Source organism: Mytilus edulis, chromosome 10, assembly GCF_963676685.1.
Source record: "Mytilus edulis chromosome 10, xbMytEdul2.2, whole genome shotgun sequence".
NCBI lineage: Eukaryota > Metazoa > Mollusca > Bivalvia > Mytilida > Mytilidae > Mytilus > Mytilus edulis.
This window is the reverse complement of record NC_092353.1, coordinates 61,659,992-61,677,124: the sequence shown is the minus strand read 5'-3', so window position 1 is coordinate 61,677,124 and position 17,133 is coordinate 61,659,992. Positions and strand designations below refer to the sequence as shown.

At 32.3% G+C, this 17,133-nt stretch overlaps 1 protein-coding gene across 1 annotated transcript in view; it reads left to right on the top strand.

Moving 5' to 3' along the window:
- Positions 1-2,845, top strand: part of LOC139491634 (single-minded homolog 2-like) — a 37,292-nt gene extending 34,447 nt beyond the window's left edge. Inside the window, exons 9-10 of the mRNA XM_071279415.1 lie at positions 115-262; positions 840-2,845. Of these exons, the coding sequence (XP_071135516.1) occupies positions 115-262; positions 840-1,989 (1,298 nt within the window). The 3' untranslated portion in view covers positions 1,990-2,845. The remainder of the gene's footprint in view (positions 1-114; positions 263-839) is intronic.
- The last annotated feature ends 14,288 nt before the right edge of the window (positions 2,846-17,133 follow it).

Below are 17,133 nucleotides of genomic sequence, written 5' to 3'. Positions count from 1 at the left end.
ATCAGATTGCTTTATTGGATATTAAGTCAAAAATCATTAAATTATATATAAAGTATTAATATTAATTCTTTGATTTCATACTAAGTCATATTCGAATTTTCTGTTTACTTTCAGTATTATTGAAGGGGCAGGTGACAACTAAGTATTACAGATTTTTGTCGAAGAACGGTGGTTGGGTTTGGATACAGAGCTACGCTACAATAGTCCATAACAGCCGATCTTCAAGACCACATTGTATTGTCAGTGTCAATTATGTACTTAGGTAAGTGTCACTAGACAGGACCATAATTACTGATCTTCGTCGGTTAAATAACTTCATCCAATGAGATACAGGTTGCCTGTTTGAAGTCCGTATGGTGGGACGAACGAACGCACGACAAGGAAACTCCTCACCTTTTGAAGTATCAAGCAATAACAACCGGACCACTTATTCATCATCTAAAGATGCAAGACAAAGTTTACATAATTATGATAAATCAGTTAAGACTCAGAGAAATATATATATGTTTCCTTTTTATTGTTAGTGACACGTGTTATGAAAACACGAAACGTCTTCTTGTATGTTCCATACTAAATGATTATATGCATTTACATGTAAACCATTTGAATATTGTATTCAAATTCGTCCAGAACAAAACTGTAAAACTACTAGGATACGATACCATAAAGATTAATGCTTATTTTTATTGCTAAAAATGCACAACAGTAAATAATTTCAATGATTTGAGTTTTCCTACCATCAAAAAGTCCGTAGCTGTTAGTAAACCAAAATTCTGGTGATAATATTTAAGAGGACACATATATAAAAAGTGGTTTGATATATATAATTTCTTTTTCAGTGATGTTGAAGCTAAATCTTTACAGATTCAGATTGAACAAACTATTAATAAAGATATATTGCCTATTGATGCACTTCAAAACAGGCAAAGTAAAATGAGGACTCCTAAGTCAAGGTCAAGAAGATCGTCTCCATATCCTCACATTGCAGAAAATCCAGATTACTCCGGACTTCCAACTTCCGATCGAATCGAGTATGTCCCGGATATCAGTTCTCAGGAATACGTTAACTCCATACAAACTTGTGAAAATTTTGATAAATATAGTGGAATATATGGACCACAATTTAATATAAATTTCATATCTGAAATGTTACCATATCAGAACTACCATCGGTTAGCTGATGAAAAAATTCAATATAAACTTAGTGACCCAAATAAGTTACATCATTTTGGATATCAAAATGGCTACCAACTCAGTATTAATGACGTCAGCAGTCCTCGTCTGACTCATTATGGTGAAAGTACAGATACACCATCGACCTCTCCTCATTTTGACTATCGAAATTTAAATCCATGTTCAAGGAGTAGTAGTCGAGAGACGTCTTTCGGAACTGCTCAAGGGTACAACTGCCCATATAGTAATAGATCTGAGTCGTCTGTTTCTGATGTTGATGTAGTCAACGAAGAAACCGACAAACGAAATTCAAATCATCAAAACAAATATGACAATATCTATGATTCTCCCCGAGTGAAAGAAGAAACATTTGGATCTCCCAAAAAATCATTGGAAGTGCAAAACAGGACTTCTCCGCATAGAGATACAGTTCAACAATCTGTTATAATGAGACGATCTGATTATTGTGTAGAGTCGGAGAAAACTGATATCACTCCACCTACCGGAGACCTAAATCAAAACAATCAAGATGCATCTAAGTGCTCTGGATCTAATAGTAGCTGCTATATCAATGATCCATCCTCTTGCAATAAATATGCTGAAATACGTGCCATAAATGACAAAGCTCTAAACACACAGGACATTTATTCTCACTGTCTTAGGGCTGCATGTGCTTATGATTCTTATAATTCAAATTATGAGCAATCGTCTATAGCCTCGAGCCCAAGACAGTATCCAATGGTACCTCAAGCCGGATATACCAGTGTTATAGTAGATGCCCAGCAATATAACATAACGAACGGTTTTGTACACTAAATCATGCAAAGTTTGTAATGGGAAGACAATTGATCTTCGGTGCTTGCAATCAATGATAACCGTTAATATTTTATTTGCAGTATTATAATATTTGCGAAGATATTCTCTATTTATTCTAGAAAAAGAGTCTTAACGATATCATGTTTCAAAAGTCAAACAATCCAACGGTCGAGCAAACATATTTTCATATTTGTTAATATTTGTATTATTTTTTATCCGTTTAAACAATTTCATGATCATATGAAGACCATTAAAGTTGTCCATGCGAATAAGAATATCAGATAGGATGCAGTAAGAAAGAGGTTTTATAATTTTCTGTCGACATTTATCAGGGTTTTATTAAATGAAGAAAGGGAATCGAAATATCAACATTGTTATCAGATTTGTCATATTTATAGAAGTACCAGAAAAAAACCATTTGAAACGGATTTTCAAAAAGTGACAAAATCATGTTTCAACCCTAAGTCATGTTTCAACCCTAAATCATGTTTCAACCCTTCCAATCAATTTGAATGAGTTCATCATTTACTTATTTCTCGTAAATTTCATTTTTTATTTAGCAATTCAAGAAAAGCAAAAGTACGATTGTTCCTTTAATCTCATGAATATTAAAATCCGTGTTGAAAGTAAAACGACTTTTAGAGCTCAGATGTACCCCAATACATTTTTTTTATCGATGTTTGCAAAAACGCTGCAATACTATTATTTTAACCATTTTAACTTTAGCATGTCTGGTGCAATTGTACTTACACAGTTATATTATACACATTTATACAGAATACAAGATTATGTGTGAATTGTCTGTTGTTACTTGTAAATTGTTATCAATAAATTATTAATGTTTGAAGCAGGAAAATGTGTCATACGTTTTTTTTTAACATATTTAATGCCTAACACAGTCAACTGGTACTAGTTACATATAGGTAAATACCCAAAAGTTAAATGGCATCAACTATACCGCAACATCACAAGTATAACTTCAAGTTTTAGCTGAACTCTTAAACTCTGGATCTCTAGAGCTATGAATCTGTAAACTATTTTTGTGCGTTAGGTTACTTTACACAAACTTCGACAAAACACCATTGTTCAAGTTTTATAAATGCATAAATGAAATCAGTTATATCCTCAAGTCAAAGTTTATATAGTTAAAGTTGTGCTGCTGCTGTGTAGTGAACGTCAGTAACCTTTTGGGTATTTTGCCGAAAACAACCAGGGGACAGCACCCGCCAATCTTCGTTGGAATGACCTTAGATTTGTCTCATATAAACTCATCATAAATACAAGGATTAAAATTTTATATCTTAGCCAGACGTTCGTTTCGTCTACATCAGGCTTATCAGTGACGCTCGAATACAAAAAAGTTAAAAAGGCCAAATCAAGTACGATCAAGAACTTTCTGATGTCATGCAACAATCACTTTTTAATAATGACGTCAAAGGTTTTAAATTGTGATGCAATATTTAAGGTTGACAAATTTACATACAATTGTAAATACGTCTATTGCTGTTTTTTTAAAACCAACTATCATTCTAAATATCGTTAATCTTAGTTGTTCGGTGTTAATAAAAAAAAAAAGTGTCGAAAATTCATATCCAAAACTGTATAATCGAACAACTTGATTGACATTTTCAAATTATGAAACTCTTATATATAAAAAAAAAAGTTAATCAATACCTACTGTATCGGTAATGCCATGATTTATTTCAATATTTTTAAAATTCTTTTTTAAGTATAAAGTAAAAAAAAAAAAATTACGAACTACAAGAGAAATTCAAAATGCGTAGTCCTTTATAAAATGGTTAAAATCAAATACATCTAACGAATTTAAAACAAAGTCATATATAAAAAAGAAGATGTGGTATGATTGCCAATGAGACAACTATCCATTTGACACCAAAATGACACAGACATTAACAACTATAGGTAACCGTACGGCCTTCAACAATGAGCAAAGCCCATACCGCATAGTCCTCTATAAAAGGCCCCGATATGACAATGTAAAACAATTCAAACGAAAAAACTAAAAGCCTTGTTTGTATTAAAAAAATGAACGAAAAACAAACATGTAAAACATAAACAAACGATAACCACTGAATTACAGGCTCCTGACTTGAGCTCAAACACACCAAACGAATGGACGACTACTGTCATATTCCTAACTATGTATAGACATTTCCTTATGTATTGAATGATGCATAAAGTCTGGTTTTATAGCTAGCTAGCCGCATACTTGTACGACAGCCATAAAACATTCCATTATGCTGACAACAATATGTGAGCAACTAATCATACATAATAGGTCAAAACGTCAGAAATTAGTTACAGCTTGCAATATTGTGTTTTAATCCTTATCACTATAATAAAAAATAACTATTTAAAAAAACGAAAAACAAAATGATATACAGACAAAGTACATAAGCAAAAATGAAAGACAAGAAAACAAAAATGTTCACAACTAAATAGCACAACGGCAGGATGTATAAATACATCGGTATGTAAAAAGTATATACCAAGTATGGACTTAACAGTTAAAGGTAACGCATATAGTAATAAAAGGTACCAGGATTATAATGTAATACGTCAGACGCGCGTTTCGTCTACATAAGACTCATCAGTGATGCTCATATTAAAATAGTTATAAAGCCAAACAAGTACAAAGTTGAAGAGCATTGAGTACCCAAAATTCCCAAAAACTGTGCCAAATACGACTACGGTAATCTATTCCTGGGATAATATAATCGTTTGTTTTTCGAAAAATTCAAAGTTTTGTAAACAGGAACTTTATAAAAATGACCATATAATTGATATTCATGTCAACACCAAAGTGCTGACTACTGGACTAGTGATACCCTCGGGGACGTTTCGTCCACCAGCAGTATATACAACGAAAATTGAAAAAAACACTATAGAACATGATTTACGCGTTACAAAGCGTCAGTACCTAGATTCTATACCTCAAGCCCGTAAAATATTATATGCGAGTTGATACGGAATATTTATCAACTAGGTAATGGTATATTATGATGAACTTGACAAAGGACGATACGTTCTTTTGTCATAACCCATATTCAACTTTCTGCTAAACACTGGTGACATTTTATTAAGTATGAGTAGCTGCTGCAAGCTTTAATACGGAATGAGTTGCGAAATGTAAATCTGTAAATAGGAATATTGCAGCTAATGTAGGGGAAACTCATAATTTCAATCGTTTTTAATTGATTTTGGCACTGAGATGACCACTGACGTCAAATTCGGGGTACAGAATGAGGCGGAGAAAAGCTATGTCTGTGGTTTTATTTATTTCTAGTTCTTAAAAATATTTTAATGGAACCCAATCAGAAAAGTTTGAATAGGTAATGGAAAGAACAGTTTCAATAAATTTGAATGTGCAATTAAGTGATCTGGCTTCTTTAATATTATTGTTTTGGTAAGTATCTTAAAAAACGATAGATGACATTGATGAGTTTATTTCTAGGCTAACATTATTTGTTTCAGTACAATCATATAAAATTCGTTTGATTTTGTTGTCGTTTTCATTTTTGACTTTTTAACGTTTGACTATAACATGATACATTTATTTTTAAAATAGGGTTATATGGAGACAGATGTAATATATGTTTATTGCTAGAGGTTGGTTCTATCTCATCTGCATCATTCAAGTTTTTTCTCAACCTGAAATGATATGAACTGAATTCTGCCAATCAGTATTGTTATTGTTCTTTGCCTTTCTGAGTGATTTTTTCTATGCTATGCGCCGTTTTGTAGGACTTAATTCTTTTATTCCCCGTTGGATTTTTCTCTCTCTTTTAGCTTTAATCATGAAACAATTAAATAGATTTAACAATAGATTTTGCAAAATCTGTCGTATGATTTGAAAGTTATAATTTACAAAAAATGTATATTTATGCATCCACTTAAGTAAACTGGAATCCACTTGTATTACGCTACACTCAAACTATGAACAAAGTGTAGTAGTCAGCCGAGAACCAGGTTACCTCTTAAATTGGCTCGGGTGTCTTCCCCCATCTTGGATTTTGAAGTAACAGATAACGATGGTTTCTTTGACGAAATTTTGAGAGTAGTATGTAATTAATGTTCAATAAAGGCAACAGTAGTATACCGCTGTTCAAAACTCATAAATCCATGGACAAAAAACAAAATCGGGGTAACAAACTAAAACCGAGGGAAACGCATTAAATATAACAGGAGAACAACGACACAACACTAAAATGTAACACACACAGAAACGGACCAAGCATCAGACAAAATCCCACGAGAATAACACATATAACATCAAAACCAAATACATGAATTTGGGATAGACAAGTACCGCGACACATCTTATCGCAATGTGAAATTACACTCAAAAATAAGAGAAAACAAATGACGCAACGTTAAAATGTAACACACACAGAAACGAACAATAATATAACCAATGGCCATATTCCTGACTTGGTACAGGACATTTTTAAAGGAAAAAATGGTTGGTTGAACCTGGTTTTGTGGCATGCCAAACCTCGCACTTTAATGGCTATGTTAAATATAACATTGAAATGACAACATAATATTACAGGACTACAATACAAATGAATAGGAGAACGTATTAGACAAAGAAACACATGGTTAATGGATAACAAAAAACATCAGGTTTAAAATTCAATACGCCAAAAATGCGTCTTGTCCACACAAGACTCACCAGTGACGCCCAGATATAAAAGATCGAAAGTGAAAAAAAAAGGTACACAGTTGTACAGCACTGAAGATCAAAAGTTGAAAAAGGTTGTGTCAAATACGGCTTTGTTTTTATGCTTGGGATAAGAACATCCTTATTATTTAGAACAATTAATGCTATTGCAAACAGTAAATTTTATCAAATGAATATAACAGATATACATAATGAAACTGAAGTATTAACTCATTACAGAAAACAAACACGAATACATAATGCAAAGACCAACACAGAATAGACACACCCGACTCAGTCCAGGCCTCAACGCAGTAAATCATAAAAATGACGTCACATACGATGGCGAAAAGGCACAAAAATTACGTCACATTTGAATTTATGAAATTTCTGAAACAGCAGAAAAATGACGTCACATATGAAAAACTATATCTCAAAAGTAAGATAGAATTAGGATTGATTAAAGATTATAATAGAACTAAATACTGATATTGCATTTAAACACAAGACTTTTGATGTTAATATAGAACATTGTGTGTTTTATCATAATTATTGCTGTAATTTCTCAAAAACACCTTATTTGTGTTTGATTTTTTTTCCAACCTAATCAAACAAGGGGAAATAACTCTGATAAACTAATTTTTATAATAAAAAGTGTTGTGAATTACCCTTTTTTAATATGTATCAAGAAAAGAAGTTCGGTGACCCCATTTTTCGTTTTCTTATCTGAAAGCATGTTATAAGAGCTATATTTTCACATTTTATTTTAAAATTCTATCATGCAGTTTTCTTTTTATCACACACAATGTGATTTTCCATGTATAATCTATACAAAATCTGACAATTTTGCACAACATGTAGCTTGAAAAAAAGTCGTCCGGTGATCCATACATTGTACTTTTTATTATATTTTTGAAAAAAGCACGATAAAAACTTCATTTTGACATATTATCAAAAAAATCTATCGATTTTTAATTAAGACGCCCCAGCCACTTTAGGTATTGAAAAAAACGAACTGCAAGGTAAAAAAGGTACGAATCGTGTTAGCGTTTCTGTGTAACACTAATAGTAGGGTGCCCAGTGTAGAAAAAGACGTCTAGTTAACGAGTTTAAGTTAACGGATAACACACGGCTATATTTATATCCAAACTATTGGAAAATCATTATATTTTTCAAAGATGAATGTCGTCGTAAGCTACCGTGGTCACGTTTTTCAAAATTTTGTGGTTTCTTAGGGTATCCAAAGATACCTCATTATACAGGCCATCTTCAACACGAAAAATAAAATTATTGCTTTCTGTGTTATTTGTTCAAATGAGACTTGTCATTTAGCTTGAAAATTAAATTTATGATATAACGAAAGCTGAAAAGATTTATATAATTTAATCTAAGTATATCATTATTTTAGTAAGACTATTTTTTTAGCCGAAATTTACCACATTTTGAACGAAAGCAAATTTATTGCGTGTTACTTTCACGGGATTTTTACTCTGATTACATTAATAAGACATGGTTCATACGTGTGCCAAATATATTTCGTGTAATGTTAATCGGTGAAAAGAAAATAGCAATTAAAAACACAAATTTAGTGATAATTTTGCTTTGATTCAAACACGCCTTTTCTCGTGCCGTTAATCGTTTTGTAGCTTACACTATTAGGTCATTAACTAGGACAATTGTCACGAACTTCATTTCTCTTTTTTGCTTGTTGTATGGTCAATTTGTTTGTTTTGAATAGTCCAGTTTGTTTGAAGATCGTTGTTTTATAACTTGAAATATCATTTTGTTGGTTTTTATAACTTTAATTGTTTTCTTTTAATTGATAGTTTGTTATAATTGTAATATACAAAACAATTCCTTCGGTCACGTTTCAGACCCGGAATATGGCACACACTCACTGTCCTGTTAAACTTTGCTAATCAAAACCTAAGCAAAGTAGGACTGAAATACAATGGGATAATTGTGTTATAACTTATATATCATGGTTCTTCTACTGAATTGCTTATTAATATGCGAGGAATTAACACAAAAAATTTATCGAGGCTATGGGAGTATGGAAAGATCATGTATATTTTTGTATATTGCACGATGCTTCAGACCTAGACCATCTTCGCACTGATGATTACAAAATGTTGTACCATCATTCTTGCTATAAATCTTACACTAGCAGACACAACTGCAGTTATTTTAAAGCTTAATCAAGTTATTGTTCGTCTGTGAAGTGTTTCAGGGCATATATCGTCAAATTCCTGACTGTATAAAGTTTCTTTGGGTCAGTGAGAACCAGCAGGCCTTAATCAGATTTCATGGTGAATTGATTGTTCGGCATCATGGTATATCAACAGTTACTATAATACATGAAGAAGTCATATTCTATTTAACACTTCCAAGGACCCTAAATCAGCTCATACGGAGTTTTCAGGTTTGAAAAATTATTTTGTACGCCCGATGAAGTAGATACTCGCATGATTTTACATGCTATACATGTAGACAAAGAGTTCGGTGTGAAAGGAATCAAAAGTGGGCTAAAAATAAAGTCACAGGATACAGATGTTCTTATCTTATGGGTTCATAAGTACAAGTGAGAGGTTTAGCGCTATGAAACCAGGTTCAATCCACCATTTTCTACATTTGAAAATGTCTGTACTATGTCAGGAATATGACAGTTGTTGTCCATTCGTTTTTGATGAGTTTTGTCATTTGATTTTGCCATGTGATTAGGGACTGCCCGATTGAATTTTCCTCGGAGTTCAGTATTTTGTGATTTGCATGAGCTATGGTTTCAAACAGGCAATATAGCTTGCACACAAGATTTGCGCCGCTATTTACCTGTCCATGACACATGTAAAAGTATCGGATTTGCCACCTGTAATATGGTACTTGCCGCACATGATGTTACACGATGCGATACAAGGTAATCGGTCCTGTTTATGATCGATAGGCGCACTGTTTATAAGTCTTAAAGAAAAACCCAGATGATTTCAACGATTTGTCAAACCTTTCTTATTGTGACTTCGATGAATCGATAGATGCAGCTCGAGATCTTGTTGTTAGGTTGGATGATCTCAAGTCAAAACTAAAAATAGATCATTGTGCTTAAACAAATTGAGCGTAAAATTGGCTAAAATTTAAAGTTTCTCCCTTGTCAAATTTCCTCCTTGTGAATCTACTTTTAAACAATATGAAATAAGCGCTTCACTCCAGACGTAAAGATATCTTCCAAAATAGCAAAACTAACCTAGCATTCTCCTCTTCAGTTCTAATGGGAAAAGAAAAATGACTTGTCTATCTCGAAGGTCAGATGTCATCCGAATTTCTGCAAGATTAGTTTGTACTTGTGAGGGGGAATCTGTGTTTTCAAACGGTTGCATTTGCTTCGACAAAATCTATCCTGTACAGATGTATGGCCATGTCAGGCAAATGACATATGTCAAAATGTAAATACTCGTCTGGTTGCAGTTAGAAACATTGATGACGAGGAAAAGACGATGTATAAGATTTCATTTTCTGTATGTACCTTATAAATCATTGTTAGCTATCGAATGAAAATTAAGAAGTCCATAATATTTTCTAAACAATAAATAAAGCATATAATCAATTTTGATATCGTTGGAAATATAGTAATAATCTTTCTAGTGGGGATTCCGAAAGATATGTAAATTAAAAAAAAATACAATACTGTTGTCTGCCTGTTTCATTTTATAAGTTTTTAATGTTCCTTTGGTTTCTTACGCCTTTTTTGTTTGCATTTGTTTGTAAAAACATCGGTGCTGTACATAACCCTCTCCCTTATTAATTTTTTACATTATAGCCAATGGTTGCTCATTTAGTCATCTGTATATGTAAGAAGGGGTGTTTTACCTATTCAAATAGACGTTTTGTTTTCATAACTTTGCCCCCCCCCCCTTTTTTCTCTGTTTGCAGTAATTTTTACTTCTTTAAAGCAAAGTTGTACACAGAGCTTTAAATTCAACCAAGTTCGACGTGAATTTCGGAACAAATCATTTATATATACTATTTCGCACCCAATAACAAAAATTTGATATTTACCTAGAAATTGACGAACACCTTACTATCAAAAGAATTTTGTTTTCAACAAATGATTAAAGTTAAGATCTAAAAAAACGTCTTTAGATATTACTTGTAACGAATTGAATACAAAAATAACAAATTTAAAAATTGAAATAGGTCAAGGTCACTGTTATTAAACAGCTGTTTGAAAATTTCAAATTTGCACCCTACATGCAAAAAAGTCAATCTAAAGTCATTTTTGGGGATAGATATATAAAATAAGTTCTAAATGTAGATACAAAAGATATTTTTCTATAAATTAATTGTTTTTATTTTGCTCCAAACGCATAGATCTAGGAAAATCAAGCTATCTAAATGTGACTATGCATTTTCCTTGAAATTTTGCTTTGACCTTTGACCCTGATTTTAAAAAATCATGACCACGGTAGACAGTGACGACAACACTATTTCGATGAGGCTTATTCTCCTCTTTCCAATGATATAAAATATAGCCATGTGTTATTCCGTTAAGGCAAATAGATAAAATTTGTTGATTGGGCACCCTACTATTATCAGGGTTCCAACTCTTGTTACATATTCATGTTCTCGTCCTGAATATGCATTTAATTTGACACTTGACGTTAAACAGCTATTCATCCACCCATCCATGTAATAAGCCATGGATGATTATTTAGACTTTAATCTATTTATCTGATAAAGGGGAGACTATCCAATTTTATATATATTTTAATGTATTGCGTATTAAGTTTAATTCCTGTTATCTCCCTTGTAACATACATATATTTAAGTCATAGGCAACCAAATAAAGGACAGGGAACCATTCTTGTTCAAACTCTCATACCGTTTTGGACTTCCACAGTCGTCTAGTTCTGACATTTCCGACCGAAGTCAAAATAATGCTGAGAGAATATTTTACACAATTGTAAAATGTTTGAAATTCTCACCAAGCAAATCAAAGTTTTCAGTTCAGTTAATTTTAAACTCTCATTAGGTATTGTGCTTCCACGGTCTAATCATAATTCAAAATCACGGTGAGAGAATGCACAATAATAGTATTTCTATAACTCTAAAAGAGGGACGAAAGATACCAAAGGGACAGTCAAACTCATAAATCTAAAACAAACTGACAACGCCATGGCTAAAAATGAAAAAGACAAACAAACAACAGCACACACGACACAACATAGAAAACTAAAGAATAAACAACACGAACCCCACCAAAAAACTAGAGGTGATCTCATGTGCTCCGGAAGAGTAAGCAGATCCTGTTCCACATGCACCCGTCGTATTGCTTATGTGATAACAAATCCGGTAAATAGTCTAATTCGGTAGATCACATTCATGAAAGGGAAAGGGATTGTAGTTACGACGTAAGGAACATATCCGATATCATTTGTGAAACGGTTATTCCATAACGGTCAACCAACTCGTGATGGCGACCGAATAATTTACGCAGGGATGATTTCAACTTCACCATTTGCAACTCTTGGTTCAATAGCTTCCTTGTGAGCAGCAACCCTCTATCAAGAAAATCATGATAGGAAATGCAAGCACGGGAATATCGTATTAATTGGGAGATATATACCCCGTATGCAGGTGCTACTGGAATGTTGCTACTTAGAAATGATAAGTTCACAATTGGAAAGCTGAAATCATCTCTTTTGTCGTAAAGTTTTGTTTTCAACCGACCCTCATTGTCAATTTCTAGATTTAAGTTAAGATATGAGGCCGACTTAACTGTATCTGTAGTATCCTTTATCTCTAGCTCGATTGGATAGATGCTTTCCACATAGTCACCAAATTTTGAATTATTTAGTGAAAGAACATCATCTATATAGCGAAAAGTAGAGTTAAAGGATATTGCTAACTTTTTATCTTTCTTCCTAAGAAGTTCCTGCATGAAGTCAGCCTCATAATAATAAAGAAACAAGTCGGCAAGTAGAGGGGCACAGTTTGTTCCCATTGGAATGCCGACAGTCTTTTGAAAAACACGTCCTCCGAACGTAACAAATATGTTGTCAATCAAGAAATCAAGCATCTTGATAATATCAGTTTCAGAGAATTTTTTGTTCGAATCAGAGTGATCTTTTACAAAGTAGGATTTATCCCTCCCTAAGACAAGATACTTATATCTACGTTGGCCATTCTTTTTTACGAAGCAAAGCAATACTATCGTGTAGATCAAAGTCTTATTCTAATCCATTTGTGAAGTTTCAAATATAAGAAAGCATATGAAAAAATAAATTTCAAAATTCAAACATATGTAGTATGGAGAGTTGTCTCATTGGCACTCACACCACATCTTCCTATATCTATATATACTTCATGCACATGCTTGCCTCTATTTAATTATACGATTTTGGGGATCTAACAAGAATTCAGTATGAACATATCTAAAAGGTGATATATCACGGTAAAAAAATCAGAGACCTGCAATATATCGACTGGAACCATGCATTCAAAATAATTATGGATTCCATTTAGGACTACGCCATAGCAGGGGATAAACTAGAAGAAGTTGAACTGGACACTTTATCATAATAGGTTAAAGCAGTCGGGTCTCTGTTAAACGTCGAATCAAAAAATTGCAAAACTGTGTGAATGATCCTCGTATTCAAATATAAAGAAGCTGTGAAATGTTTACCATCGCTTCACGATGAATTTGATGTTGTTTCTGTGTACAAAGCTCTAAATAATATTGTTTTAAATGTTACTTGTACTACTATGAATGTCTCGATAAAGAATTTGGAATAAATGAGCACTCAGGAATTTCAAATACAAAAATATATCATTTGACAAGGATGAGATTTTGTCGAATCATAAGTACCTCATGATTTTAACGAACATGACATTGAACAACAAATCAAAGGACTTTCCTTGTTACTTGGTTAGGATATCTAGGTCCCATAAAATTCCTTACACATAGCAGTACATTGCCGGCTCAATTGCATGTTCTACAAATGGATGTTCCATTAGACTGACAAGCATTATGTTCGCAGTGAAAGAGGGTCTTTAGGAAAACGGTGAAACTGTTTACTAGCATAGATTTATTAACCATAACTGGTTTATAAAACAAATCTGAATAATTTTTAATATGGATCTCTCTCTGAAAAATATCCTATAAAAACTAAGGTACACTGAGGGACAAGTGATCAATATGCTAGAGTTTCTAATTAACATATTTTTTGAATTTGGTAGTAGACTTTTTCAGCAAATTGTGGACATTCCTATGTCCGACCTCTTTCTATTTTCATATAATATTTTCATTCTTCGGGGAGTTGGAGTTCATTCAGACACTTGTCAAAAACAATAAGATGAAGGAACCACATCATTTAATTTCACCTTCAGATATTTTGATTATGTTCTTACCTTTAATAAATATTTTATTAATATATCAACCAGAACTAGTCGAGTTTGACATGACAGTCATGTAAGTATCATAATCTTTGACAGATGAGACGATTTTAATTTGGAAATATAAATGTCCCCGACCTTAGTAGTAATGTACCAATTCCAACTGCAAATGAAGTATACATTTCCCAAATATACGGTTTCAAAGAGCTTTGCGCTGCTGCTCAGACTTAATAAACGTCACCATTGTCTGAGCAGGAGGTGCAAGAACCAGGTTTATATCAAAGAACGTTCCGTCCTTTTTCTAACAGAGTTCATAGAAAGATACCAAGAACTTGTTGATAAATATTTCGTGTCAACTTCACACATAATACATGAGAGACAATGGGCTTTGCTCATTGTTGAAGGCCGTACGGTGACCTATATTTGTTAATTTCTGTGTCATTTAGTCTCTAGTGGAGAGTTGTCTCATTGGCAATCATACCACATCTTCTTTTTTATATTGAAGCATATACTATATGTACTGACGTTGTTTATCGTCGTAATTACGTATCATAGTGTTCTGTGTATTTGGATATCTTTAAAATTTACTGTTTAGTCCGTTTTTGGAATATCCTATTACACTGTATGTCTGTTTGTTTAGCTAACACATTGTTATCAAAAAGTAAAATCACAAAAAAACTGAACTCTTATGAAATTCAATCATAAAGGCCCTAATAAAATGGCAAAATCAAATGACAAAACACATCAAACGAATGGACAACAACTGTCATATTCCTGATTTGGTACAGGCGTTTTCAAATGTAGAAACACTGCATGAAATGATACGTTTACAAAGTTTATTCATAAATTAAATTTCTAGTTTTGAATTTAAGGTCTGATTTATGAAGAATTATTTTAGTAGTTTATGAAAGTTTAATAAGTTTTTTAAATTTCTTATTTTCTTAAGTTTAATTCCGATTTATGGGTTATTAAACTTGTTATTTATTTGAAAAATAATAGCAGTTTAAATTTGTTATTTAAAAGGTTTAAATCTAGTTTATCACCGTTAAATTTTTCGTTTAAATATACGTTTATTTTTTATCAAAACTACTAATATCAGACGATTTAACTGAAATTTAATTTAGATTAAATAACAAGTTTATACTGATCAATTTTTGTTCGGTAAATTTGAAATTTAATGCCAGTTTTTGTATACGTTTATTTTTTATCGAAACTACTAATATCAGACGATTTAACTGAAATTTAATTTAGATTAAATAACAAGTTTACACGGATCAATTTTTGTTCGGTAAATTTGAAATTTAATGCCAGTTTTGGTAACGTGTTTTACATTGTTTTATCGGGGCCATTTATAGCTGACTATGCGGTATGGGCTTTGCTCATTGTTGAAGGCCGAACGGTGACCTATAGTTGTTAATGTCTATGTCAGTTTGGTCTTTTATGGATAGTTGTCTCATTGGCAATCATACCACATCTTCTTGTTTATATTATGTTTCTTGTTTAATTTCAATGATGAAGTCATTTTTCTTCTTAAGGGTCAACAAGGCTTCACTACTGTCATATGAATACATGTTGTACAAAATAAAATGGAGCGAAAACGTTATTAGGAAAACAAGACGACTTTACGATCGGGCTTATTATAATTGTTCAAAAGGAAGAAGAAGAAAAAAGAAACTTTCGTTGAAAAAATATTTACAACTTACGTAAATCAATATTTAAATCTTGAAAATCCCCAAACCTTTAGAGATTTTCAAGTAAGTAAAGGTCTTCGTCAGATTTCCATGGACGTTCTGGTTATCTTTTATCCCAGTAACAGAAAATACAAAACACAACAAATAACAAGAGCTTGGATAATGGCTAAATTTCATTGATTGATTTTTATTGTCTTTTATAAGGAATAATTCAGTTATGAATAGTTTAAACAACATGTATTTATCGAAGTACATATGTACATATCAACAACACAAATAGAATATATTTTTAGAAACAAGCAGTTTTGATTATCCCCCTTATTATAAACTAAATATATTTTGACATTTTGACATTTTTCTTTCATTTGATATTTATGATAATCATATATATACGAAATTTACTTCTATACAGTGCACTTTGTCAGATATTTTTTAAATATCGTATTACTTTTTTGATAATATTTATGATGGGATGTAACTCTTTTTGTCAACAATCATATCTGTTTCAGAGGAAAATATTTATTTTAAAAATAAGTTATCTTCCATTACATTGGAAAAGCGTAAAGATTTAAGATTAAACATTTTAAAATTTGTCTTTCTTTTTAATATATTCAACACAGTTTTACAGATTATTGGATAATAATCTTTAAAAAAAAATACCCAAATGTGCCGCATACTAGTATAAAAGGGCACACTAAAAAAAAGTAAAAGCTGTTTTAGCGCAAATTTCACAATATTCACGAAGTAAACGGAATTTTTTTCCCAGTCGTCGTATTTTGCTAACGACTCTTTCGCAAATAATGATACCCGTTTGTACAACATAAATTGCTTTTCCGTAAGTGGAAGTTATGCGGACGCATTTCATTTGCGCGCATTTTGTGATTATTAAGTCTCCCAAACAAAGTTTGGAGACTTATTGTTTTTGCTCAGTTCTTATTATTTTTATTATTATTCTTCTTCCTCTTCTTCTTCTCCTTCTTCTTCTTCCTCTTCTTCCGCCACTTTAAAAATGAACTTGTCCGCAGCGTTTCTCCAAATCGCTTGTCAGATTAACTTAGGGTTTCATAGAATGTTAGACTTATATGTCTACATGAGCAATTTATTGTTCGTTTGTGCATTGGGGTCTATTAAGTGGTATTTTTTTTTTGGGGGGGGGGGCAGAAATAAAGGGAGGGGTTTACAATAGAATCCTATCGGATTTTATTTTCTAAAATTTTCAAAAGAATATAACTTGAAAACTATAAGTGATAGACACATGCAGTCTTCAGAAATGCTCAAAGGACAATAAAACAAATTGAATAAAACATAGGGCAAGTCCCATGGGGGTCATCCCCACCCCCTTCAATTTGAGAATATGCTATTATCTTGTAAACGACCCAGATC